We start from the raw sequence: 24,914 nt of genomic DNA, 5'->3' as shown, positions 1-24,914 counted from the left end.
GAATGAACGAATGAGCCCAAAATGGAAATTCTTTTTCTTTAAATTATTATTTATTATTATTATTATTAGAGACAGGGTCTCACTCTGTCCTGCAGGCTGGAGTGCAGTAGTGAGATCACAGCTCACTGCAGCCTCGACCTCCACCTCAGCCTTTTGAGTAGCTGGGACCAAGGGTGTGCGCCACCACACCTGGCCCAATGTGGAATTTTCAGGGAGTGGAGGGGAGATCCTGGGCATAGAGCCCAAAAGGGCTGGGGCAGCAGTGGTTCCTCTGAGGGCGTTGGTCCTGCCCGAGGGTTGGGAGAGGGAGAGGAAGGATGGTATGAAACTGGGCACCCGACTTGAAACTTGGATTCGAGGAGACGCTGTGTATGGTATTTTGAAGAGAAGGTGGGAATGGATGGGATCTCATCCATGCAGACAGTTCATCACTGGTTTCCGATAGCATACAAGTGCCCCACCAGCCACTATCATCCCACATTAACCTAGAACGAATTCTCTCTCCAGCTTGCCCTGCCCCCTACCCTGCCCAGAGTCTGTCAGAGCAGACTCTACCACAGACAGGAGAAAGCTGAGGCAGCAGAACAAGAGATGGGAAAGGCCAGGTTTGGGTGAGGGGCCCTACCCCCACCAGGGTCAGCTTGGGGTGTGCTGGAGCCAGAGTCCTGCGCCAGGAGGCAGAAGGAGCACCTCAAAAGAAGCTGCCCACACCCTTTAGCCGTGGCACAGCCCAGCCAGCCACCCAGGCAATGCACTTAAAGTGCTCAGCACCCAGGCAGTGTTGACCGCTCTTCTCATTATATATTCAATACAACAAATATCTTTCAAGAACAAAAAGCAAGCATGTTTGGTCCATTTATGAATCCTTGTACACTGATTGTTCAGGTTCCTTCAGTTCCCATCCAGTTAGAAATAACAAACATGTTTCATTTTGAGCCTATTCTACAGGGTGGCAAATCCAGAGCCTGCAGTTTGTTCTCTTGGCCTAGGGCCAGGTTGCAGATGTTTGAGTCCTTTGGATCCCCGAGTGGCTGCGTCTGCCATCCTGGTGCTGACTCACGGTGCAGCCGGCATGCAGCCTGCCCATCAGCTAGGTCCCTGCAGGTTTCTGAGTCTCCGATGGTGGATGGCCCATTCAGAGTTCACTGACCTGCACCTAATAGAGTTTCCTCTTTGCCCCTGTTTCTACCCCTAAAGTACATGTGAGGGGAAACCCTCTGCATAGTGCCTAGCACGCAGCAAGCACTCAGCGTTCGCTGTCAGTGGTGTGTTATTATTATTCATTACCATTAGGATCATTGCACAATTCATTGCAGTCGCCTATTTATTTTTTCCGGGAAGATTATTCAAAACTGCTTGGGCACATTACACCAGGTGGACTGATGGAGAGCAGGAAGATGGGGTATTAATCTGTCCCCTCTTTTACATGCTCCTTAAAGACAAGAATCATCTGATTAGTCTCCGTGTTCCAGCAACCCCCTGGGACCCAGCAACCGGTAATTAGGCAAGGAATAAGCTTATTGTATGTTTCACAGTTTTTCAAAGATGATTTGGGAGAATCAGATCATACCATCATCATTCCACCAATCAGGACTCAGCACTCTGACAGTGCACTTTATTGTTAAAAAACAAAACAAAACAAAAAAAAACCGCCATTGCTTCCCTCTCTCCACCCAACTTAAGAAAGAAGTTATGAATGTGAACTTTCAAAGGCCAATTACTACCCCTTAGAAGAACCTACCATCTCTAAACTACAAATATGGGCGGCGTGGATTCTATTTTTTTATTATTTTACAAAATTTTTAATTTTTAAATATACACAGACATGGGGGTCTCACTATGTTGACCAGGCTGGTCTTGAACTTCTGACCTCAAGCAATCCTCCCATCTCAGCCTCCCAAAATGCTAGGTTTACAGGCGTGAGCCACCGCACCCAGCTGGGCAGCCTGGATTCTGGCCCTTATGTAGTCATGGTGTAGGGGAGGAGGTGGTGGTGGGCCAGAACTAGGGGGAAACTTGGCGAGCAGGCAACCCAGCCCCTGCCTTGTAGGGACTCAGATACTGAGGCCCACAATGACAGTGCCAGCTCTAGGTGGCTGGAGGAGCACCACAGCTGGAGGTAGCTGTTCTCAGTAGGTCTCCCTCTTGGTCCTCATAGCGACCTTGGGGACAGTGATTTTTGTCATTAGGAACCAGATCCCATGACAGCTTGGTTTTACCTCCAGTGAAGGTGTCATTACTGGCTTAACCTTACACTGCGCTGAAGGCCCCCTCCTCACTTGTCCCTTTCCAGCCTGGCAATGGGACCCTCTGTGCACGCCCTCATCTCCTCCCCTCTGAAAAGTATCCTCAAGCTCCCTGTCTATGTCTAAGAACACATCTGCCGTGCCTATATTTTGGTATCTGATATGTAGTCATTCATCCATTCAGTGAGAGAACATTAATGAGAGGTTAAGGGCTTAGAACAACACCAGGCATAGGCTAAGCGCTCACTAAACGTTAGCTCTCGCCAGTAACATCACTCATTCACTATAAAGTTTCTCTGGTTGTATGCTATTCGCTGAGTCCACAGCAGTGAAGAAGACAGACACAGCCCTGGACCAACCTCGTCGAGCCAAGTCCGCATCTCTAGAACTCGCAGTGCGGTGGATGCGGGCCCCGCCCAGCGCGGAGACTACAAATCCCAGAAAGCCGCGCGGCGACATCGCCGGGCCCGCCCCCTGCGCACGCGCGACGCCGTGACGCCAAGGCCGTGAGCGAGCGCGGGTGGCTGCGGCGGCTGCGCCGGCGGGGCGGGGCGGGGCCAGCTAGCAGTGGGTGCCTTTAGGGCGGAGCCGGCTCCGGCTTTCTTTAGTCCGCCGTGGGCTAGCGGACGGTCCTGCTTCCGGCGGCCGTTTCTGTCCCTTGCTCGCTGTCTCGCTGAGTCGCGGCCGCCTTCTCATCGCTCGTGGAGGGTCCGGAGCGCGGGGCCATGTCGGAGCCCGGGGGCGGCGGCGGCGAGGACGGCTCGGCCGGCCTAGAAGTGTCGGCGGTGCAGAATGTGGCGGACGTGTCGGTGCTGCAGAAGCACCTGCGCAAGCTGGTGCCGCTGCTGCTGGAGGACGGCGGCGAGGCGCCGGCCGCGCTGGAGGCGGCGCTGGAGGAGAAGAGCGCCCTAGAGCAGATGCGCAAGTTCCTTTCGGATCCGCAGGTCCACACGGTGCTGGTGGAGCGCTCCACGCTCAAAGGTGCAGGGCCGCAGAGGGCGGGGTCGCCAGGGCCAAGTCTCGCGGAGGGCAGGGGCTGCCAGGTCCTCCGGGGCCGCAGATGTCCCTGGGATGGGAGGATCCCGGTGGCTGCAGGTGACCCCAGGATGGGCAGAGCCCGGCGGCCGCAGACGTCCCTCCGGCCGGGTCCCCAGGGCCGCAGACGCCCCGCAGAGGCCGACGCGGCACCCGGGGCTCGCCCTCGCCACACCCACTGCCCGGCCCGGAGCCCCCAGGGCGCCCCGCTCCCCGTCTCGGGGAGGCGAGAGGAGTCCCCATCTGCCGTCACCTAAAACAATGGGGTCGCTTTGTCTGCTCGGGCCTCTCAAGATGGCCGAGTTGGGTGGAGACAGCGTCTGCCTGGGCTGAGCGCGGGCGAGGCCGCATCCCTGCCTCCAATGTCACATGAGCTTTTCGGTTTCGATTTGTGTCCAGGCCAAGCGGCCTTCAGGAGGGATGTGTCGGGGGCAGACCTGCGGAGCCGGGGGCGGCCGGGGTTCTGGTTCTGGAGGAGGTCGGGCGGGTGTCCCAGCCCTGCCTTGTGGGGACCAGAGGCCGAGGCCCACAGAGCGACGGTGCCAGCCCCGGGCCTGCGAGCATCACTGTTGTAGGTAGATGCTTTCACAGCATCCTTGCTGAACGAGTGTATCCTGATTTTACACCTGAGGAAACTGAGGCTCAGGTTAAGTGATTTCACTCAAGGTCACCAGCTAATCCTAGTCCTGAGACTAGACTCAGTATCTCACTTCCCTGTCCACTGCTTGTTTTCACTGATCATACCTCATATTTGTTTAATGCTTCGATGATCCTAATGATAACCTTGTAATATTTGAGTCTAATTTTACAGATTTAAAAAAAAGGTTCAGGTTAGGCTTCTAGCGGGGGGAAGAGGCAAGAGTCAGCGTATTCCAAGTGTCTCCTCAAATAATGATTACCCACCAGCAAGGTTACGTTCTTCTAAGTCTGGGGCTTGCCTGCAGGCAGGCTTTCTCATGGATTCATTACAACCACTTTGTAGCCCATTACAACCACTTTGGGTGTGGCATGGCCATCTAAGCACCCAAGGATGATGTCCAAGGTTAGCTTCTAGGGATTGGAGATTGTCTAAAAATGTTTGCCAACAAGCTTCTTAAAATTTCAAAAAACTGTATGGTTCTGCCAGTAAGAGAACTTGTACTGTCTGCCCCATCCTTAACACACACTGTGTTTCTGATCGTTTGTTTCTTTCAAAGGCTCTTCTTACTCGGAAGATGCTTCCCTGTAGCCTTGGTTTCCTGCCAGAGATTAGCAGAGTGTAAAATAATATTTTTTTCTGATATCCACATGGAATGTTCAAGGCAAATAAACCATTTGAGCATATTTAGAGAATTAATGTTGTTGAGGGTGGTTTACTGGGATGTTTGGGGTTACGTATTCCTGAGTGGAAGCCATAAGAGTTAAAAAAAAATTAACTCATCTACTTTTTTTTTCCCAAAAAACATACATAGTCATTGTAAAAAATGTAGTATACAGCTAAAGTAAAAATCACTGGGAATTGTTTGACCCAGATGTGATCACTGTCAGCATTTTTGGTCTATGTGTTTGTGGTCATTTTTCAGTGCCTATTCGTTATTTTATTAAAATATATTTTAATCTGCATTTTTAAAGTTAATTGTATTTTGAGTAGCTTGACCATGGCTAATCTTTGATATTTTTATTTCATAGTTTATGTGTTAGAATCAGTGATTTTATTTTAGTTTTTTACCTTGAGTCACCGTTTCTTTTTATGAAAAAAAAAATTTAAGTTTTATACTTTGCTTCTAGAGTGATCACCAGTAATTCACTTTTTCCAGGCATCTTAAAATTGGATGTTGCTAAAATTATTGGGGTGGAGGACTATGTTTATGTAGTACACTGTTTTAGTACAAATTGTCTCTGTGTTTTCTTATGGGTACATTTTTTTCTTTCAGCAAAACAGATATGCAGGTATCCAAATCTTGGCTCCATAATGACTTGCACTTTTGGAAGTTGACTAAGGAATGAGACTATCTAAAATTGAAATCCTACCTCATTTCTGTATTTATAACAATCCTTGAAGTATTTCTAGCAATTCAACCTGTCTGTAGTTTATTTTTCACTTACAAAAACCTAAGGAAAGATTTTAAAGTTAATCCAGTTTTATGATAGATGGTCTCTTTGTCTTATTAGCAGCCTGGCTACACTAGGACACCTTAGCTATAAGTAGAAACCCGGCACTTCTGGTAGGAGGGCTTTCTTCTCGGTGGCTTTTATGAGTTAGCTTTGGCGTTTGTACATTTAATCAAATATATGCATCCAGTGGTTAATTAGAGTGAAAAGACAGGCTTGCATTAATATAGAAAACAGAGCTGAATTATTTAAACTGAATAAAGATCACCAACAATGAAGTCATGTAATTTAATGAACAGTAGAAATTACTTTTATTTATTTTATTCCTTCCACTTTTTTTTGTGGAAGTATCCAAACACTTGTAATTGAATATGGAAACATTTTTATGTGAAACTATATATATTTTTTGTTTGTTTGTTTGTTTTAACTACCCCAGCTAGTGATACACTTTTGTAGTTAAAGTGCAGCATTGAGCTGGGTGCAGTGGCTCACACCTGTAATCCCAGCACTTTGGGAGACCAAGGCAGGAGGATCACTTGAGGCCAGGAGTTCAAGACCAGCCTGGGCAACACAGCAAGACCCCATCTCTACAGAAAATTTAAAAATAAGCCAGGCATGGTGGTACAAGCCTGTAGTCCCAGGTACTGGAGAAGATTGCTTGAGCCCAGGAGTTTCACGCTATGGTGAACTAGGATCATACCACGTTGCTCCAGCCTGGGTAACAGAGTGAGACCCTATCTCTAAAATAAATCAAGTACAGCGTTCCTCAAAGTATAGAATAAATGTGAACTTAACAACTTATCTTGACACTGAGGAATTGGAGAGTTTGTGGGAAAAAGGGATTGTTAAGTTATAGCTCTCATTTTAAAAAGAGAAACCTTTCTATAGTTCCTGGCTGGTAGGAAATTCGCTTCCTCATCGTGTACTTAACAGTATGGTGACAAAACAGGTGTTCATTAATTAGCGAGCCATTTTATGTTAATGATGTTTTTGTAGCATTTTTTGCTTCAAGGACCATTTTTTGGTTGTATATCCCCATTGGTTGGGTATACTTCAGTTTGCAGCTGATGGAACTGACGTTTCCATGACTTGTCTGTGCTCTCCAGCTTGTTCATGACCTGCCTGGAATCGGGTGCTAGGTTGGTTGGTCTGTATGAGCGTGTGTAGTTTGGGTTGTTTGTTTTTGGTGGGGAGACCGTTTTGTCTTGTTTGAAACAGGGTCTCACTCTGTCACCCAGGCAGGAGTGCAGTGGCGCAATCATGGCTCATTGCCACCTCGGCCTCCTGGGCTCCCAGTTCATTTTCTCATTTTTTTATGGAGATGAGGTCTCACCATGTTGCCCAGGCTGATCTCGAACTTCTGGGCTCAAGTAATACTTCCACCTCCAGCTGCCAAAGTGCTGTTATTACAGGTGTGAGCCACCACACCCAACTTGTTTGTTTAACACTGCAGTATTTGAGACCTGGAATTTTTTTTTTGAGACAGGGTCTCACTGTTGTCCAGGTTGGAGTGCAGTGGCACAATCTCAGCTCACCACATCCTCAACCTTTGGTCTCAAGCGATCCACCCATCTCAGCCTCCCTAGTAGCTGGTATACAGGCACACACCACCACGCTTGGCTATTTTATTTTTTGTAAAGGCAGGGTCTCCCCATGTTGCCCAGGCTGGTCTTGAACTCTTGGACTCAAGTGATCCTGCTACCTCAGCCTCCCAAAGTGCCAGAATTACAGGTGTGCACTGTGACATCCAGCCTGAGGATTTAATTCTAAAGGGTGAAGAAATGTAATTTAATCAGTGTAATCTCCAACACAACATATCAACATGATTTCATGCATTTAGAGGAGAAATGTTTTCTGGTTAAGTGGAAAATTGTGCTGATGGCTTCTGCAAGACCTTAAGCAGCCTTTTTTTTTTTTTTTTTTTTTTTTTGGAGACAGAGTCCTGTCGCCCAGGCTGGAGTGCAGTGGCCGGATCTCAGCTCACAGCAAGCTCCGCCTCCCGAGTTTACGCCATTCTCCTGCCTCAGCCTCCGGGGTAGCTGGGACCACAGGCGCCCGCCACTGCGCCTGGCTAGTTTTTTTTTTTTTTTGTATTTTTTAGTAGAGACAGGGTTTCACCGTATTAGCCAGGATGGTCTCGATCTCCTGACCTCGTGATCCACCCATCTCGGCCTCCCAAAGTGCTGGGATTACAGGCTTGAGCCACCGCACCCGGCCCTAAAGCAGCTTTATAGTGAAACATTTTATTTAGAAATCTTCTTTCTTCAGTTTACTGTAATCCATATTCACTGAGTAGAACTCGTCTTGATCCCTGTGACCTAGTTTGTTCTAGGGCGCTCAGTTCTTTCTGTCCCAAGTAAAATCTGGATTGAACAGTGCCAGATACAGGCCATACGGTGTTGCTCCAGTACCTCCAGCTCCAGCAGACACAGAGACGGGGAGCAGACTCAGATGCTTCCTGGCCTGACCGAAGATCTGGCAGTGCATGTTTGCACCAGGGGCCTCCAGTTCAAAAGGAGAGAACAAACCTAGCTACCAGGCTCTGGACTCAGTGGTATCCGCACGTCAGGGAGGCTCTTACTACCCCATGCTGGCACACTGTGGGGGACACGGTCTGCAGCAAGATAAATTTGAACATGCAGTGTAGCATGCTAAGCGAAATTTATGTACAGCAAAGGGAAAACAGTTATCACTTTTTTAAAAAAGTAAACATGGATGAAAATTGCGTGTCAGCATTGGAGAATGTCAGATTGGGAGCAACAAGAGAGATTTAGTCCAGCCCTCATCCTTCAGGAGTGAGGAAACCAAAACCCTAGGATTTTAAGACACAGTTGGGAAAAGGATGTTCTAAGGAGGGTTCTGAAAGCTAAACACTCATCTCTGCAGTGCCTTGGTATCTGCCATTTCTTTTGAATTAGTAGTAACTTGAAAAGTACCAAGTCTTAAGTTCCTTAGGTGTTAATCACTTACTAGGTTTTTAAAAATTTTTTCTCTTTTCTTTTCTGGAAACACCAAAATGAACTCCAGTTTACATTAAATATAAATATTATATGGGGTATCGTGCTCCCTTCATACTCCTAATGATGTTACAGGGAAGTCCTCAGGTTGAGAAGAACGCTCTTTCTCACCATGTTCTGAGCCTTGTACCAGAGCAGGGAGTGGTTATGGTGAAGAAGTCATGGCCCCTCAGGAGGATGAAAAGGTGGAAGTCCATGTGACAAGAGAAAGCACCAGAGACAAGAAAGGGGAAGACTAAGGCAGGAAAAAAAGGGAGGCCATGTATAATAGTGATTGACCAGAATAATGTGGTATTAGTATGTTTGGGATTTGTTTTATTTATTTATTTATTTATTTTGAAACGGCATCTTGCTCTGTTACCTAGGCTGGAGTGCAAGTGGCATGATCTCCACTCACTGCAACCCCCGTTTCCTGGGTTTAAGTGATTCTCCTGTTTCAGCCTCCTGAGTAGCTGGGATTACAGGCATGTGCCACCACGTCTGACTAATTTTTGTATTTTTAGTAGAGATGGAGTTTCACCATGTTGGCCAGGCTGGTCTCGAACTCCTGACCTCAGGTGATCCACCCACCTCAGCCTCCCAAAGTGCTGGGGTTACAGGCTTGAGCCACTGTGCCCAGCCCATGTTTGGAATTTTAAAAGGGAAAGAAGACAAAAGATAAAGAGAACCCCAGGAACATTTAACATGCAATTTGGTGGTACACGTGGGCCAAAGGAAATGAATGGCTTCGAGAGCAGGAAGAGATTTGCTCTCTGGCTGGGAGAAAGTTTGAAAGGAAGAGTACATGAGTGAATGAGAAAGGGTGCAGGAGTTGGGCAGCCTCACCTGGCACTTTACCAGTGTGCTTTGTCCCTTTTCCAACTGCCTGTTCACCAAACTTTGAGAGGGTGTGCCCTGTCTACTCAGGAGAGGGCTGTATCATTCTTTTTTGAGGCAGGGTCTTGCTCTGTCACCCAGGCTGGAGTACCGTGGTGCAGTCTCAGCTCACTGCAGCCTCGGTCTCCTGGGCTCAAGAGCTCCTCCCGCCACAGACAGGCGCCACCACGCCCTGCTAACTTTTGTATTTTTTGTGGAGATTGGGTTTCACCATCTTGCACAGATGGGTCTCAAACTCCTAAGCTCAAGTGATCCACCCACCTTGGCCCCTCAAACTACTGGGATTACAGGCATGAGCCACTGGGCCCAGTCGAGGGTGATATAGTTTTTTTTTGTTTTTGAGACGGAGTCTCGCTGTGTCGCCCAGGCTGGAGTGCAGTGGCCAGATCTCAGCTCACTGCAAGCTCCGCCTCCCGGGTTTATGCCATTCACCTGCCTCAGCCTCCCGAGTAGCTGGGACTACAGGCGCCTGCCACCTCGCCCGGCTAGTTTTCTGTATTTTTTTTAGTAGAGACGAAGTTTCACCGTGTTAGCCAGGATGGTCTCGATCTCCCGACCTCGTGATCCGCCCGTCTCGGCCTCCTAAAGTGCTGGGATTACAGGCTTGAGCCACCGCGCCCGGCCGATACAGTTCTTAAAGTAATCGAAATTGCATAGTTTTTATATTTCATTGAGACATAATGCTGGCTGGGTGCAGTGGCTCACACCTGTAATCCCAGCACTTTGGGAGACTGAGGCAGGCGGATCACTTGAGCTCAGGAGCAAGACCAGCCTGGGCAACATGGAGAAACCCTGTCTCTACAAAAAATACAAAAGTTAGCCAGGTGTGGTGATGCACACCTGTAGTCCCAGCTACTCAGGAGGCTAAGGTAGGAGAATCACTTGAGCCCAGAGAGGTCAAGGCTGTGATGAGCTATGATTGCACCACTGCACACCAGCCTGGGTGACAGAGTGAGATCGTGTCTCAAAAAAAAATAAAACAGATGTAATACTTACATAATTCATAGTTGAATGATACAAAGTACTAGTAGTTTGAAATACGTTAAACTGTCTTTGAATAAAAGTATACACACATTAGTGCTAAATGCCATTTTGAACATCTCTAAAAATTCAATAAACTCTCAGAAGTTGACCAAGAAAGTGTTCACAAGTTGTTGTAATGTGTCAGTGTAGCTTGCAGGGAAGGAGCTCATGAAGCAGGCCCAGTACTTTGATTCTTCGACTGCATGGACAGATAGTACAGTATTGGTCTGTTACATGTTAAGAGTAACTTTGTATCAACTAGTAACTGTCAAGCATAAGGAAATGGATTCAGATTTTACTGAAAGTGATATTAACTAATCAAACTTGCAGATTGTGTTCGTATGTAAGCTTCTAAATATAACAGGGTTAACAGCCTCTTTGTTATTAAGAATTAATAATCAAGTGTCTTTCCTCTTCTGAATAACTTTAAAAAAAAAAAAAAGAAAGAAAAGTAGAATGTCAGATTATTATTTGATGGCAGTTTTTGAAACAATGTCCTAAATTGTGTGACTGTAAATGAGAGTCGGACATACTCAACTGTGTTTGATCCTTGTCTTTATATAGGGAATATACACAAAAAGACTTGTCCAAGATGTTTTCTGTGACTGATTCATAGCGACTTCCATAAGTTATTATCAAGAGAAGTTAGAATTTAACAAAGCAGCAGGGAATATCTATTTGCATGATCATTGTTTGAGGATTATGTCATCGGGTGTGCCTTCCTGAGCTGAGGCAGTATTCTACTGCATTGCAGTATTCCCAGTACAGAGCTAGAGCGCTCGCCACACAGCAGTGACTCATCTCTTGGAATGGCGCCTAGTTCCCCTAACCCGGTTTGCATTAGGAAGTGCGGGCCACATGCTCAGATGCTGTGTCCTGACTGCACAATTTCGGCGTTATTTTATTTGTACCAGTGATGACTCTTTATGGGAGGGGAAGAAATGATTCAGAGTTAACAAGCCATATTTTTAGTTGCATCAGTGATTTCCTTTGATCTTTATAGAATGTTAATTTTATTTTCTGTGTATTGTTTTGGTGTTATTTTGATGGCATATTTTATATACGTGGTAGAGCAATGTTATGGAAAGTTCAGAAGATTGAGGGAGGAAATCATCGCACTACTTTGACAGCTGTTTCAGTTTGGAGATAGTTCTTTATTCTCTCTGCTTGCATTTTACAGGTTGTAATCATGTGTGGCTGCTTTCAGGCAGTGTGATTTCTCTTGTGGTCTAGCCACATTTGAGTGGTTAGAAAAATCGGTTGATTTCTTTAGTTTTTTTTTTGAGACAGAGTCTGGCTCTGTCGCCCAGGCTGGAGTGCAGTGGCCAGATCTCAGCTCACTGCAAGCTCCGCCTCCCGGGTTTACGCCATTCTCCCGCCTCAGCCTCCCGAGTAGCTGGGACTACAGGCACCCGCCACCTTGCCCGGCTAGATTTTTGTATTTTTTTAGTAGAGACGGGGTTTCACCATGTTAGCCAGGATGGTCTTGATCTCCTGACCTCGTGATCCGCCCGTCTCGGCCTCCCAAAGTGCTGGGATTACAGGCTTGAGCCACCGCGCCCGGCCTTCTTTAGTTTTTTTAATGGTCATTTTAAAAAATAGCAAGTATCTGGCATACTAGAATGTTCTGCCGCCTACTCCTTCCTCTTCCTAAAATTATATTCAAATATATCCAAAACAATAATTTGGAAAAATTATTGTTCTCTTGATAGATACACTTTTTTTTTTTTGAGACTGATCTCAGCTCACTGTAACCTCTACCTCCCAGGTTCAAGCAATTCTCTCACCCCAACCTGCCATATAGCTGAAATTACATGCACCCACCCCCATACCCGGCTAATTTTTGAATTTTTAGTGCATATGGGGTTTCACCACATTGAGCAGGCTGGTATAGAACTCCTGACTTGAAGTGGTCTGCCCGCCTCGGCCTCCCAAAGTGCTGAGATTACTGGCATGAACCATTGCACCTGGCCAGATGGACTAGTATTTTATACTCTTTAGTGTGAATTTTGTATTTGTCTCATCTTAAAACTAAGGAAGCAAGGGTTGGGGGTAATGACCCATTCCTGTAATGCCAGGCCGAGGCATGAGGATCTCTTGAGCCCCAGGAGTTTGACACCAGCCTGAGCAACATAGAGAGACCCTGTCTCTAAAAAATGTTTTAAAAATCCACTGAAGGTGGTGGCTTGAGCGTGTGGTCCCAGCTATTTGGGAGGCTAAGGCAGGAGGATCTCTTGAACCCAGAAGATAAGGCTGCAGTGAGCTCTGATGAAGCCACTGCATTCCATCCAGGGCGATAGAGCAAGACATTATCTCTAAATAAATAAATAAAATAAAATGCTTGCAGAAGAAGCAAGATTTTTAAAACAACAACTAAGGAAGCAAATAGCTTTTGCTCAGACCCTATATAACCAGGTTTCATAGTATTTAGTGCTTAATGAAACCTTATAGACCACCTAACTCAATATTCTACTGCCTGTTCCACCGCCCATTTTACACCTCACAAATTTGAAGCCCAGAGAAAGAAAAATGACTTTCTCAAGGTCACATATCTTCTAAGCAATAGAACTTGATCTGTTAAAGCTACTGCCCTTTCCTTTTCTTTCTTTCTTTCTTTCTTTTTTTTTTTTTTTTTGAGATGGAGTTTCACTCTTGTTGCCTGGGCTGGAGTGCAATGGTACGATCTCCACTCATCACAACCTCCGCCTCCCGGGTTCAAGCAATTCTCCTGCCTCAGCCTCCCAAATAGCTAGAATTACAGGCATGTGCCACCATGCCTGGCTAATTTTGTGTTTTTAGCAGAGACAGCGTTTCTCCATGTTGGTCAGGCTGGTCTCAAACTGCTGACCTCAGGTGATCCGCCTGCCTTGACCTCCCAAAGTGCTGGGATTACAGGGGTGCGCCATCGCGCCTAGCCTTCCCTTTGTTACATGACTTTTTTTTTTTTTTGAGACGGAGTCTTGCTCTGTCGCCCAGAATGGAGTGCATCATTGCAAAGATAATTTGACTAGAATGCTCAGGCATCGCGTGGATTAGTACTAGATGTAGAGGTTTATTTTCTATTATACTTTTTCTAGTTTTTCAGTCTTGATTTTTAATTTCAAAATTTGGTTCACATGCTTCTTGAGGCTCTCTTACTATTAATTTCCAGTAAGCTTTTTTAAATTTAGATTTTATTATTAAAAAACTGAGACATGGTTTCACCATGTTGTCCAGACTAGTTTCATACTCCTGAACTCAAGTGATCCACACCTCAGCCTCCCAAAGTGCTGGGATTACTGATGTAAGCCACCACACCCAGCCTCCGTAAGCTTTTGAAAATGACTACCATGTGCATGTTGTACTGTGTGGAATCTAGCGTGGTCTCTGCCTTCCAAGAGCTCACTGGTGGGGAGGAAGATACATTCAGAAGTCAAACCCAGAGCAGACTCAGATTAAGTGCTGTGGTGCAGCAGAGGGCAAGGCTAGACGAATGCTTCTCGGTGACCGTGGGGATGTTGCTCTTCTCTTCTCTTCTCTTCTCTTCTCTTCTCTTCTTTTTTTTGAGATGGAGTCTCCCTCTGTCGCCCAGGCTCGAGTTCGGTGACGTGATCTCGGCTCACTGCAAGCTCCACCTCCTGGGTTCACACCATTCTCCTGCCTCAGCCTCCTGAGTAGCTGGGACTACAGGCGCCCGCCACCAAGCCCGGCTAATTTTTTTGCATTTTTAGTAGAGTTGGGGTTTCACCGTGTTAGCCAGGATGATCTCGATCTCCTGACCTTGTGATCCTCCCGCCTCAGCCTCCCAAAATGCTGGGATTACAGGCGTGAGCCACTGCGCCCAGCCTGGGATGTTTCTTGATAGTTTTCTCGATTGGGATTTGCCTTGGGCCTGGCCCGGATGAAAACTGGCCATGCTACATCATGACGAGGAATCACAAACTTCTGAATTCTCACATTGTTGCTTCCCACCCAAGTGTCTGTGGGCAAGTTACTGATATTCTTTAAGGAGAAAACAAGGATAATCATAGTCACACCAACTCCATAGGGTTGAATATATGATAGCTGTAAAGTGCTTAGTAAAATGCCCATTACACAGGTGGTGCTGAGTGAACAGCTGAGCAGAATATTCTTGAGAGCAGGGGCGGAAAGTGTCTTCTGTGTTTGAAGCACAATGGATGAGCCTCCTGGGATGAGACGCTGAGAACTTGGCCATAGCCTGTAGCGGCTAGCACTGCCCACGGCCAGGCCCTGTTCCAGTGCTTTCAAGCGCCAACTCAGTTATCCTTGCAGAAGCCCTGGCATGCCCACACTACCCCACTTCGCAGACAACCATCTTGCCCAGAGTCACACAGCAAAGTCAGGAGTGAGGAAAAAAACAGATGGGAAGGGAAAAATAATGCCAGGTCATGTAGGTGTTGATATGTCAGGTTGGGAGTGGGGAGAGGATAGTTATTGTCTAAACAGTTGATAAATAAGAAATTGGAAATGTTGATATTAATTTGATATATTTATTATGATTTGTAGAGGACGTTGGTGATGAAGGAGAAGAAGAAAAAGAATTCATTTCCTATAACATCAACATAGACATTCATTATGGGGTTAAATCCAATAGGTGAGTAGTATGAATATTACCATTATCTCAGATTATAAATTTGTGAGAATTAATATGAATCTTTTTTCTTTTCAAACTTAGAAATTCTTACTAAGAAAATTAATCTTTTTTTTTTTTTTTTTTTTTTTTTTGAGATGGAGTTTCCCTCTTGTTGCCTAGGCGGGAGTGCAATGGCGCAATCTTAGCTCACTGCAACCTCCGCCTGCTGGGTTCAAGCGATTCTCCTACCTCAGCCTTCCAGGTAGCTGGGATTACAGGCATGCACCACCATGTCTGGCTAATTTTGTATTTTTAGTAGAGATGGGGTTTCTCCATGTTGGTCAGGCTGGTCTTGAATTCCTGACCTCAGGAGATCCGCCTGCCTCAGCCTCCCAAAGTGCTGGGATTACAGGTATGAGCCACCGCGCCTGGCCTAAAATTAATGTAAATCTTAATTGACTCAGGCAAACACATTAAGAAAACACTCAAGCCCACCATGGTGGCTCACGCCTGTAATCCCAGCACTTTGGGAGGCTGAGGTAGGCGGATCACCTGAGGTTGGGTTGAGACCACCCTCACCAACATGGAGAAACCCCGTCGCTACTAAAAATACAAAATTAGCAGGGCATGGTGGTGCCTGCCTGTAATCCCAGATACTTGGGAGGCTGAGGGAGGAGAATAGCTTGAACCCCAGGGGCAGAGGTTGCAATGAGCCGAGATTGTGCCATTGCACTCCAGTCTGGGCAACAAGAGCGAAACTCCGTCTCAAAAAAGAAAAAAGAAAACGCTCAAAAGATTTCTGGTCTTTAAATTCAGTGTCTTTGATTTCATGTCTTCAAATTAGGATTTCCAAGACAATATAAATTATAAAATATGGTCCTTTTAATTGCCATATCATGGCATTTATCTTCTGTTCGAGCTATAATATATGTAGCATGTCTGATAATACTCTCAGATCACAGTCGGCCCTCCATATCTGTGGTTCCACATCTGCAGATTCAACCAACCACAGATAGAAAATATTTGCGGGAAAAAAGCAATACGTATAGTACAAAAATAAGAAAGCAAGTAAAAAACAGCTAGTGTAACAACTATATAGTTTTACGTTGTGTTAGGGATTATAAGTAATCTAGAGATGACTTAAAGTATACTGGAGGATGTGCATAGGTTATATGCAAATACTGTGCCATTTTACATAAGCAACTTAACATTTGCAGATTTTAGTGTCCCAGGGGAATCCTGGAGCCAATTTCCCACACACACCAGGGGACAGCAGGATGTCTCTGATTTTTCATTATTACAAATAACTCGTAAACATTCTATGTACAGATTTGATTCTTTTTAGGATAAATCCTAAAGACAGCATTACTAGTTCACATGTAAAACATTAAAATTTTTAATGCATGTTACCAGATTTTCCACCTTTCAGAAGGATTGTGCTAATGTATCCTAGTAGACATATCCAGATTTAAATATGTAAATGTCATAATTGATTCTGCATTTTTTTAACTTACTTTGAGTAATCTCAGGTTACAGAAGAGTTGCGTGAATAGTATATAGCACTCCCAGATATCAGTTGTTAATATTTGCCACTTTTGCATTATCATTTTTCCCCTGAATCATTTGACAGTTAGTTATAGACAATATGCTCCTTTATCCCTAAATACTTGTGTGTATTTCCTAAGAACAAGGACATTCTCATTCATAGCCTCAGTACAATGATCAAATTCAGGAAGTGTAAGATTGCTACAGTATTATTCTCTAATTATAGTACATGTTCAGATTGTCTCAATGATGTCCCTTATAGTAATTTTCCCCTGATTCAGAGTCCAGTCCAGGATCACACTTAGTTTCTTGTCACTCTAAATTCCTTTAATCTGGAGTAGTACTTCAGCCTTTGTGTACCTTATATGACACTGACATGTTTGACATTTGCAAATGAATAGCTTCATGGAACTGTTGGGTTTGCCCGATGTTTAGATTCAGGTTATACGATTTTGGCAGAAATACTATTGACTTCGTTCTTTCTCAATATGTTACATCAGAAAGCTTCATTTACTTTACAGTTATATGAAGTTTTTTGGGGTTGTTTGTTTTGAGACAGAGTCTTACTCTGTCGCCAAAGCTGGAGTGCAGTGGGGCGATCTTAGCTCACTGCAGCCTCTGCCTCCCAGCCTCAAGTGATCCTCCTGCCTCAGCCTCCTAAATAGTTGGGATTACAGGCGCCTGCTGCTACACCTGGCTAATTTTTTTTTTTTCTTTTTGAGACAAAGTCTCGCTCTGTTGCCCAGTCTGGAGTGCAATGGCGCAATCTTGGCTCACTGCAACCTCTGCCTCCCGGGCTCAAGTGATTCTCCTCCATCAGCCTCCCAAGTAGCTGGGATTACAGGCATGCACCACCATGCCCAGCTAATTTTTGTATTTTTAGTATAGATGGGGTTTTGAAGTTTTCAAATAACTTTTTGAAGTTATTCGCCCACCTCAGCATCCCGAAGTGCTGGGATTACAGGTGTGAGCTACTGCACCCGGCCTAATTTTTGTATCTTTAGTAGAGATGTGGTTTTGCCATGTTGGCCAGGCTGGTCTGGAACTCCTGACCTCAAGGGATCTGCCCACCTTAGCCTCCCAAAGTACTGGGATTACAGGCGTGAACCACCACACCTGGCCAATGAAGTATTGTGTATAAAGTACTGGCAAGGGAATTAGAAAATTCAAATTTTATTAATTACCTTAAAGGCATTAATTTAACAAACTTTGAGTGCCTGTTGTGTACAAGGTGTGGCAGTAGGTATAGAGTAATACACAGATAAAACCTGCAGTATGGAGGAATACACAAAGAAATAAAACCTGCTTCCTGTTCTCAAGAAGCTTGTCTTTGGGAGAAAGATTGGCAGATACGTAACTAATTGTAATACTTGTCAAAATACAATGGAAACATGAAGATTGGAGAGATTGCTTCTGATTAGGAGAAGCCCACAGAAGAGGTCACACTGGAATTGAGTTTTGAGGGTTAGAATTTCAGCAGATGAATATAGATTTCGTAAGCAAAGGCACAAAGCACATGATGTGTTTAGGGAATGGGACATCTGGTCTAAGTGGTGTCTCAGGGTGGGAAAGAGGATACATAGCAGGAGGTGAAACAGGAAGAGTTGAGTAGGACCAGGCTAAAGGGAGCCTGGAATGCTCTCTTGTCACTTTAACCAGCGAGCAACTTTTGTTTACTTAGTGCAGTAAATAAATGTTGCAAATTAGTGTAAGATCAGATTTAAGTACTGCTTGGCTCGTAACTTGTATTTCTAGGACAGGTTAGTTTTAGGCCAATATTATGAATTCAACCCATGTATGAGACAAGTTAACTTTGCCTGGTTTCATGCTTGTTCACGTTCTAGAACCATAACCTTGATTCAGTAGCTCTCACGTATGTACTAAAGAAAGACAAGCAGTGCATTTCACTATTAGAAAAACGACACTTCAGTATATTCTTAGTATGATTTTTAAGTTAATAAGCCTAATTAGGAGTGTCACTTGTCTAATTTCTTGTTTTATTTTTCCTTTTAGCTTGGCATTCATTAAACGTACTCCCGTGATTGATGCCGACAAACCCGTCTCTTCTCAGCTCCGGGTCCTTACACTCAGTGAAGACTCGCCCTACGAAACGTTGCATTCTTTCATTAGCAATGCGGTGGCTCCTTTTTTTAAGTCCTATATTAGAGAGTCTGGCAAGGCAGACAGGTAAAAACCAGTTTTCTTCTGTGTGTTTGAATGTTACATTTCACTGAATGTTCACGAGATAGTGTAGAACTTGGTGTAAAACTTGGGAATTGGGAGGGTAAAGCTAGTGAACCAAGGGGGTATAAACCCTGTGCATTAATAAGGATGTGTGTCGTTGCTATTTGACAGACCTGAAATGATAGACTCTCCTTGGAGACCAATAGCACACTAAATGTTGAGGTATGCAATGTCATTTCAGGGATGGTGATAAGATGGCTCCTTCAGTTGAAAAGAAGATTGCAGAACTCGAAATGGGACTGCTTCACTTGCAGCAAAATATTGAAATTCCGGAAATCAGCCTGCCGATTCATCCCATCATCACCAATGTTGCAAAACAGTGCTATGAGCGTGGAGAAAAGCCGAAAGTTACAGACTTTGGTGATAAGGTTGAAGACCCGACATTTCTTAATCAGTTACAGTCTGGAGTCAACCGCTGGATCCGAGAAATTCAAAAAGTAAGAGCACAGGATTGAAAGTTATGTAAAATGGCCGGGCGCGGTGGCTCAAGCCTGTAATCCCAGCACTTTGGGAGGCCGAGACGGGCGGATCACGAGGTCAGGAGATCGAGACCATCCTGGCTAATACGGTGAAACCCTGTCTCTACTTAAAAATACAAAAAAAAAAAACTAGCCGGGCGACGAGGCGGGCGCCTGTAGTCCCAGCTACTCGGGAGGCTGAGGCAGGAGAATGGCGTAAACCCGGGAGGCGGAGCTTGCAGTGAGCTGAGATCCGGCCACTGCACTCCAGCCTGGGTGGCAGAGCAAGACTCCGTCTCAAAAAAAAAAAAAAAAAAAAAAGAAAGTTATGTAAAATATGTTACTCTTTAATATCTTTGGGTAAGCTGATCTGGATTTTGTCAGTGAGGTCAATTACGTGGCAGCGTGTTAGTGGTGCCTCCTCTTGGTCCTGAGACTGTTCGGTGCGGGACTAGCCTTGGTCTAGGTGGAATGGTCAGGGGCCAGTGTGAGATTGCCTCAGTCAGCACCCTGATAGAGCATTGAGCATAAAATTGACTTGTAATGCGTGTGTTTAGTTAACGATATCTTTTCTACCTTGTTTAGTGAATACCCTTGGATGTTATTTTATTTTCAAAGGTGACCAAACTGGATCGAGATCCTGCATCGGGAACTGCCTTACAGGAAATTAGTTTTTGGCTCAACTTGGAACGTGCGTTATACCGCATCCAGGAGAAACGGGAGAGCCCGGAAGTTCTCCTGACTCTGGATATCTTGAAACATGGCAAGCGCTTCCATGCCACCGTCAGTTTTGACACTGACACAGGTAACAACTAGAACTAATAATCTGATCAGTAAGTTATTGATCTGGCTTTTATGAGATCTTACTTGATAATTTAAATGAAAACTATAGTTTTCATAGATGTACTGTCATTTTTAACGATTTCCTCTTTTACATCACATCTTATCTTTCCCTCAGTTCCAAGTAATGAAAATTATTCTCCTACACACTTAGCTTTCCCCTTTCTCTTCAGGGGTTGTAAGAACGTGAAACAGTCTCTAGGTCTGAGCACAGACTCCTTCTTGTCTCCCCACTGCGCGGCTCCATGAGGCGGCTGTACTGTTGGTACAAAGTCAGGTGCGCTTTTGACAGGCCAGGCGAGAAGGTGGTTTCAGTAAAGCAGTTCTGTCTGCCCAGAGGGTTGTGGGAAAGAACTAGTCAGTACCGCTTTCTCTTCTTCTTTTTACTTGCCCCGTTCTCTTCTTTGTCTTCCTTCCTATTCTGATAAGTGGCCAAAATGAATTTAGTTTTCTGAGTGGAGAACAGTGCCAGTGATGTTGTGTTGTTTTGTTTTGTTTTTCTTTCTTTTTTTTTTTGAGACAGAGTCTGGCTCTGTCGCCCAGGCTGGAGTGCAGTGGCCGGATCTCAGCTCACTGCAAGCTCCGCCTCCCGGGTTTACGCCATTCTCCTGCCTCAGCCTCCCGAGTAGCTGGGACTACAGGCGCCTGCCACCTCGCCCGGCTAGTTTTTTGTATTTTTTTTTTTAGTAGAGACGGGGTTTCACTGTGTTAGCCAGGATGGTCTCGATCTCCTGACCTCGTGATCCGCCCGTCTCGGCCTCCCAAAGTGCTGGGATTACAGGCTTGAGCCACCGCGCCCGGCCTCTTTCTTTTTAAAATGTATTTTTTTTTTTTTTTTTTTTTGAGACGGAGTCTCGCTCTGTTGCCCAAGCTGGAGTGCAGTGGCCGGATCTCAGCTCACTGCAAGCTCCGCCTCCCAGGTTCACGCCATTCTCCTGCCTCAGCCTCCCGAGTAGCTGGGACTACAGGCGCCCGCCACCTCGCCCGGCTAGTTTTTTGTACTTTTTAGTAGAGACGGGGTTTCACCGTGTTAGCCAGGATGGTTAAAATGTATTTTTTTTTAAGAGATGGAGGGTCTCACTTTGTTGCCCAGGCTGGAATGCAGTGGCATGATCATACCTCACTGCTGCCTGCGGTTCCCAGGCTCAGGCAGTCCTCCCACCTCAACCACCCAAGTAGCTGGGACTACAGGGATGCACCGCCATGTCCAACTCATTTTTAAATTTTTGTAGAAATGGGGACTTGCCATGTTGCCCATGCTGGTATTGAACTCCTAGTCTCAAGCAGTCCTCCCGCCTTGGCCTCCCAAAGTGCCATGATTACAGGCATGAGCTACCACGCACAGTCATTATTATGATTATTTTTAAATTCTTTTAAAAACTTTAAAACTTAGCTGCGTGAGCACGTACTAGCTCTACAGTGTTTGAACAGGAGGCATTATTAGGCATTTCTGTTCAACTATGTGCTCGCAGAAGACATGTTAGAACAAGTAATTAAGACAGTAGCAGTTGTCATGTTCTCACTTCCCCCAAAAAACTTGTGGTACCCACGTCTTAGAGGAAACTGCAAGTGGAAACCTTCCAGTTACTTAGATCACATTGCACGCATTACCTGCACATTCACTATGCTGAAATGTATACTTTGATTTTTTTAACACCTCTGAAACCTTTGTGTTTTTCCTAATACGTTTTTTGATCTTATGCCAAAGAAAGTCAATAAATAGATTAGGATCCAAGCACTTTCGTGATTCCATGTCCGTAGTTAGTAATACATTCACCTAAGTTAAGCCATGAATGTAAATCTTAAATTTTAATGTTCTCACGGGTAAAATTTTAGTTCTTCTAAACTGAATTGTGACTGATAGAATGTTAAAATAATATAGAACAGGGGTCCCCAACCCCCAGGCTGGTACCAGTCCGCAGCCTGTTGGGAACCAGGCCGTACAGCAGGAGGCCAGCAGCAGTGAGTGAGCATTACTGCCTGAGCTCTGCTTCCTGTCAGATCAGTGGCCGCATTATATTCTCATAGGAGCACAAACCCTGTTGGGAACTGCGCACGCGAGGGATGTAGATTGTGCACTCCTTATGAGAATCTAATGATCTATCCACTGTCTGCCATCACATCACCCCCAGATGGGACCGCCTAGTTGCAGGAAAACAAGCTCAGGGCCCCCACTGATTCTACATTATGGTGAGTATGTAATAATAATAATAATAGATAATAGAAATAGGCTGGGTGCGGTGGCTCATGCCTATAATCCTAGCACTTTGGGAGGCTGAGGTGGGCGGATCATGAGGTCAGGAGATTAGGGCCATCCTGGATAACACAGTGAAACCCTGTCTCTACTAAAAATACAGAAAATTAGCCAGGTGTGTGGGCGGGCACCTGTAGTCCCAGCTCCTTGGGAAACTGAGGCAGGAGAATCACTTGAACCTGGGAGGCGGAGGTTGCAGTGAGCCGAGATCACGCCGCTGCACTCCAGCTTGGGCAACAGAGCAAAACTCCGTCTCAAAAAAACAAAATAAAATAAAATAATAGAAATAAAGTGCACAATAAATACAATGCGCTCAAATCACCTGGAAACAACCCACCCCCCTGCCCACCCAACCGTCTGTGGAAAAATCGTCTTCCATGAAACTGGTCCCTGTTGCCAAACATGTTGGGGGCCGCTGATATAGAAAGCAAAACAAAGCAAGGTAAATTCTCTGAGGCTGCCACCTTCAGCCTTTAGAGTGTATGTAAGTTGGCTCGTACTCTTAAATAAGCAAAAATGGAACAACACTAGGGTTATCCTGTTAATAACGTTTTTCAAATGTGTAATGGTTTTTGTCTTGCTAGATCTTTTGCAACATCAAAATGTTCCATTGTAATTGCATATTTTAGTTTACTTAGTTTTGTTACTTTATGTGAAAACCATTAACTCTTTCTCTGTTAATATAGGTCTAAAACAGGCTTTGGAAACTGTGAATGACTATAATCCTCTGATGAAAGATTTCCCTCTGAATGATTTGCTGTCTGCCACGGAGCTGGACAAAATAAGACAGGCGCTTGTTGCCATTTTCACCCATTTGAGAAAGATCCGAAACACAAAATATCCTATTCAGAGGGCACTGCGTTTAGTGGAGGCAATTTCAAGAGACTTGAGTTCTCAATTACTCAAAGTATTGGGCACTAGGAAATTGATGCATGTTGCTTATGAAGAATTTGAAAAAGTAGGTTTGAATATATAAGAAAACTAATCTCAAGACATTTAGATGAAAATATGTCTTAATAATGAGCCTCATGTTTGAAATTATATCCTAGGTTATGGTAGCGTGCTTTGAAGTTTTTCAGACTTGGGATGATGAGTATGAGAAACTTCAGGTATTGTTGAGAGACATCGTCAAAAGAAAAAGGGAAGAAAATCTGAAGATGGTGTGGCGTATCAACCCTGCCCACAGGAAGCTGCAGGCTCGCCTTGACCAGATGAGGAAATTCAGACGCCAGCATGAACAGCTGAGAGCTGTTATCGTCAGGGTCCTGAGGCCGCAGGTACGATTTGCATTCTAAAAATGTGTGGGTTTTTTTGTTTGTTTGTTTGTTTTTTGAGATGAAGTTTCACTCTTGTTGCCCAGGCTGGAGTGCGGTGGCGCAATCTTGGCTCACTGTAACCTCTGCCTCCCAGGTTCAAATGATTCTCCTGCCTCAGCCTCCCGAGTAGCTGGGATTACAGGCACCTGTCACCATGCCCGGCTAATTGTTTATATTTTAAGTAGAGATAGGCTTTCACCATGTTGGCCAGGCTGGTCTTGAACTACTGACCTTCAAGTGATCCACCTGCCTCGGCCTCCCACAGTGCCGGGATTATAGACGTGAGACAGCGTGCCCAGCCTGTTTTTGTTTGAGACAGTCTCATTCTGTTACCTAGGCTGGAGTACAGTGGCGTGATCTTGGCTCACTGCAGCCTTTGTCTCCCGGGCTCAAGCAATCCTCCTACCTCAGCTTCCTGAGTAGCTGGGTCTATAGGCGCACCCCACCATGCCTGGCTAATTTATTAATTTATTTGTGTGTGTAGCGAGGGGTGGTTTGTGGAGGAGGGGTCCCACCATGTTGTCCAGGCTATTCTGGAACTCCTGAGCTCAAATGACCCGCCCACCTCAGCCTCCCAAAGTGCTGGGATTACAGGCATGAGCCACCACGCCCTGCCCGTAAGCATTGTTTTAATGTGTTTTTTGAAAAATTACTTCTTTCTGTTGTCCTTAGGATCTAGTGATTCTGTATTTATGTGTGTTTGTGTGTGTGTGTGTATATATATATATTTGAGACTGAGTCTCACTGTTTCACCCAGGCTGGAGTGCAGTGGTATGATCTCGGCTCACTGCAACCTCTGCCTCTGGGGTTCAAGCAGTTCTGCCTCAGCCTCCAAGTAGCTGGGATTACAGCTGCCAGCCAGCATGCCCAGCTAATTTTTGTATTTTTAGTAGAGACAGGGTTTCGCCATGTTGGCCAGGCTGGTCTCGAACTCCTGACCTCAAGTGATCCACCCGCCTCGGCCTCCCAAAGTGCTGGGATTACAGACATGAGCCACCATGCCCAGCCCATCCAAATCTTAGTTAGTGTTTTCCATCCATTTGTCCCTTCCCCCATCTTGTAAGGACCCTAGAGTCAGACCTCCTGGGTTCTAAATCCTAATTCCACCATTTAGTAGCTCTATGACTGGAATACTTTATTTAATCACTTTTTCTGAGAGTCCTCTTCTGTAAAACATGGATAGTAATTACATACACCTGAGATTTATTAAAATAATTAAATGAGTAATTTCTTTATACATTTTTGTTTCTTCTGAATTTATCTTTCATTTTTCTTTGTTTTCTGAGACGGAGTCTTGCTCTGTCGCCCAGGCTGGAATGCAGTGGCATGATCTTGGCTCACTGCAACCTCCACCTCCCAGGTTCAAGCAATTCTCCTGTCTCAGCCTCCCGAATAG

General features: G+C 45.2%; 1 protein-coding gene across 1 annotated transcript in view; it reads left to right on the top strand.

Annotated features, from left to right (window-relative positions):
- Positions 1-2,807: 2,807 nt before the first annotated feature.
- The window catches only part of DYNC1H1 (dynein cytoplasmic 1 heavy chain 1), a 92,678-nt gene continuing 70,571 nt past the window's right edge, over positions 2,808-24,914 (top strand). The window contains exons 1-7 of the mRNA XM_033191286.1: positions 2,808-3,227; positions 14,795-14,882; positions 18,420-18,593; positions 18,832-19,087; positions 19,727-19,913; positions 22,889-23,160; positions 23,252-23,479. Of these exons, the coding sequence (XP_033047177.1) occupies positions 2,972-3,227; positions 14,795-14,882; positions 18,420-18,593; positions 18,832-19,087; positions 19,727-19,913; positions 22,889-23,160; positions 23,252-23,479 (1,461 nt within the window). The 5' untranslated portion in view covers positions 2,808-2,971. The remainder of the gene's footprint in view (positions 3,228-14,794; positions 14,883-18,419; positions 18,594-18,831; positions 19,088-19,726; positions 19,914-22,888; positions 23,161-23,251; positions 23,480-24,914) is intronic.

This window comes from Trachypithecus francoisi, unplaced genomic scaffold (genome assembly GCF_009764315.1).
Source record: "Trachypithecus francoisi isolate TF-2019V2 unplaced genomic scaffold, Tfra_2.0 Lachesis_group3, whole genome shotgun sequence".
In the NCBI taxonomy this organism is placed as follows: Eukaryota; Metazoa; Chordata; class Mammalia; order Primates; family Cercopithecidae; genus Trachypithecus; species Trachypithecus francoisi.
The sequence above is the reverse complement of the archived record's forward strand: the minus strand, read 5'-3'. Positions and strand labels throughout refer to the sequence as shown.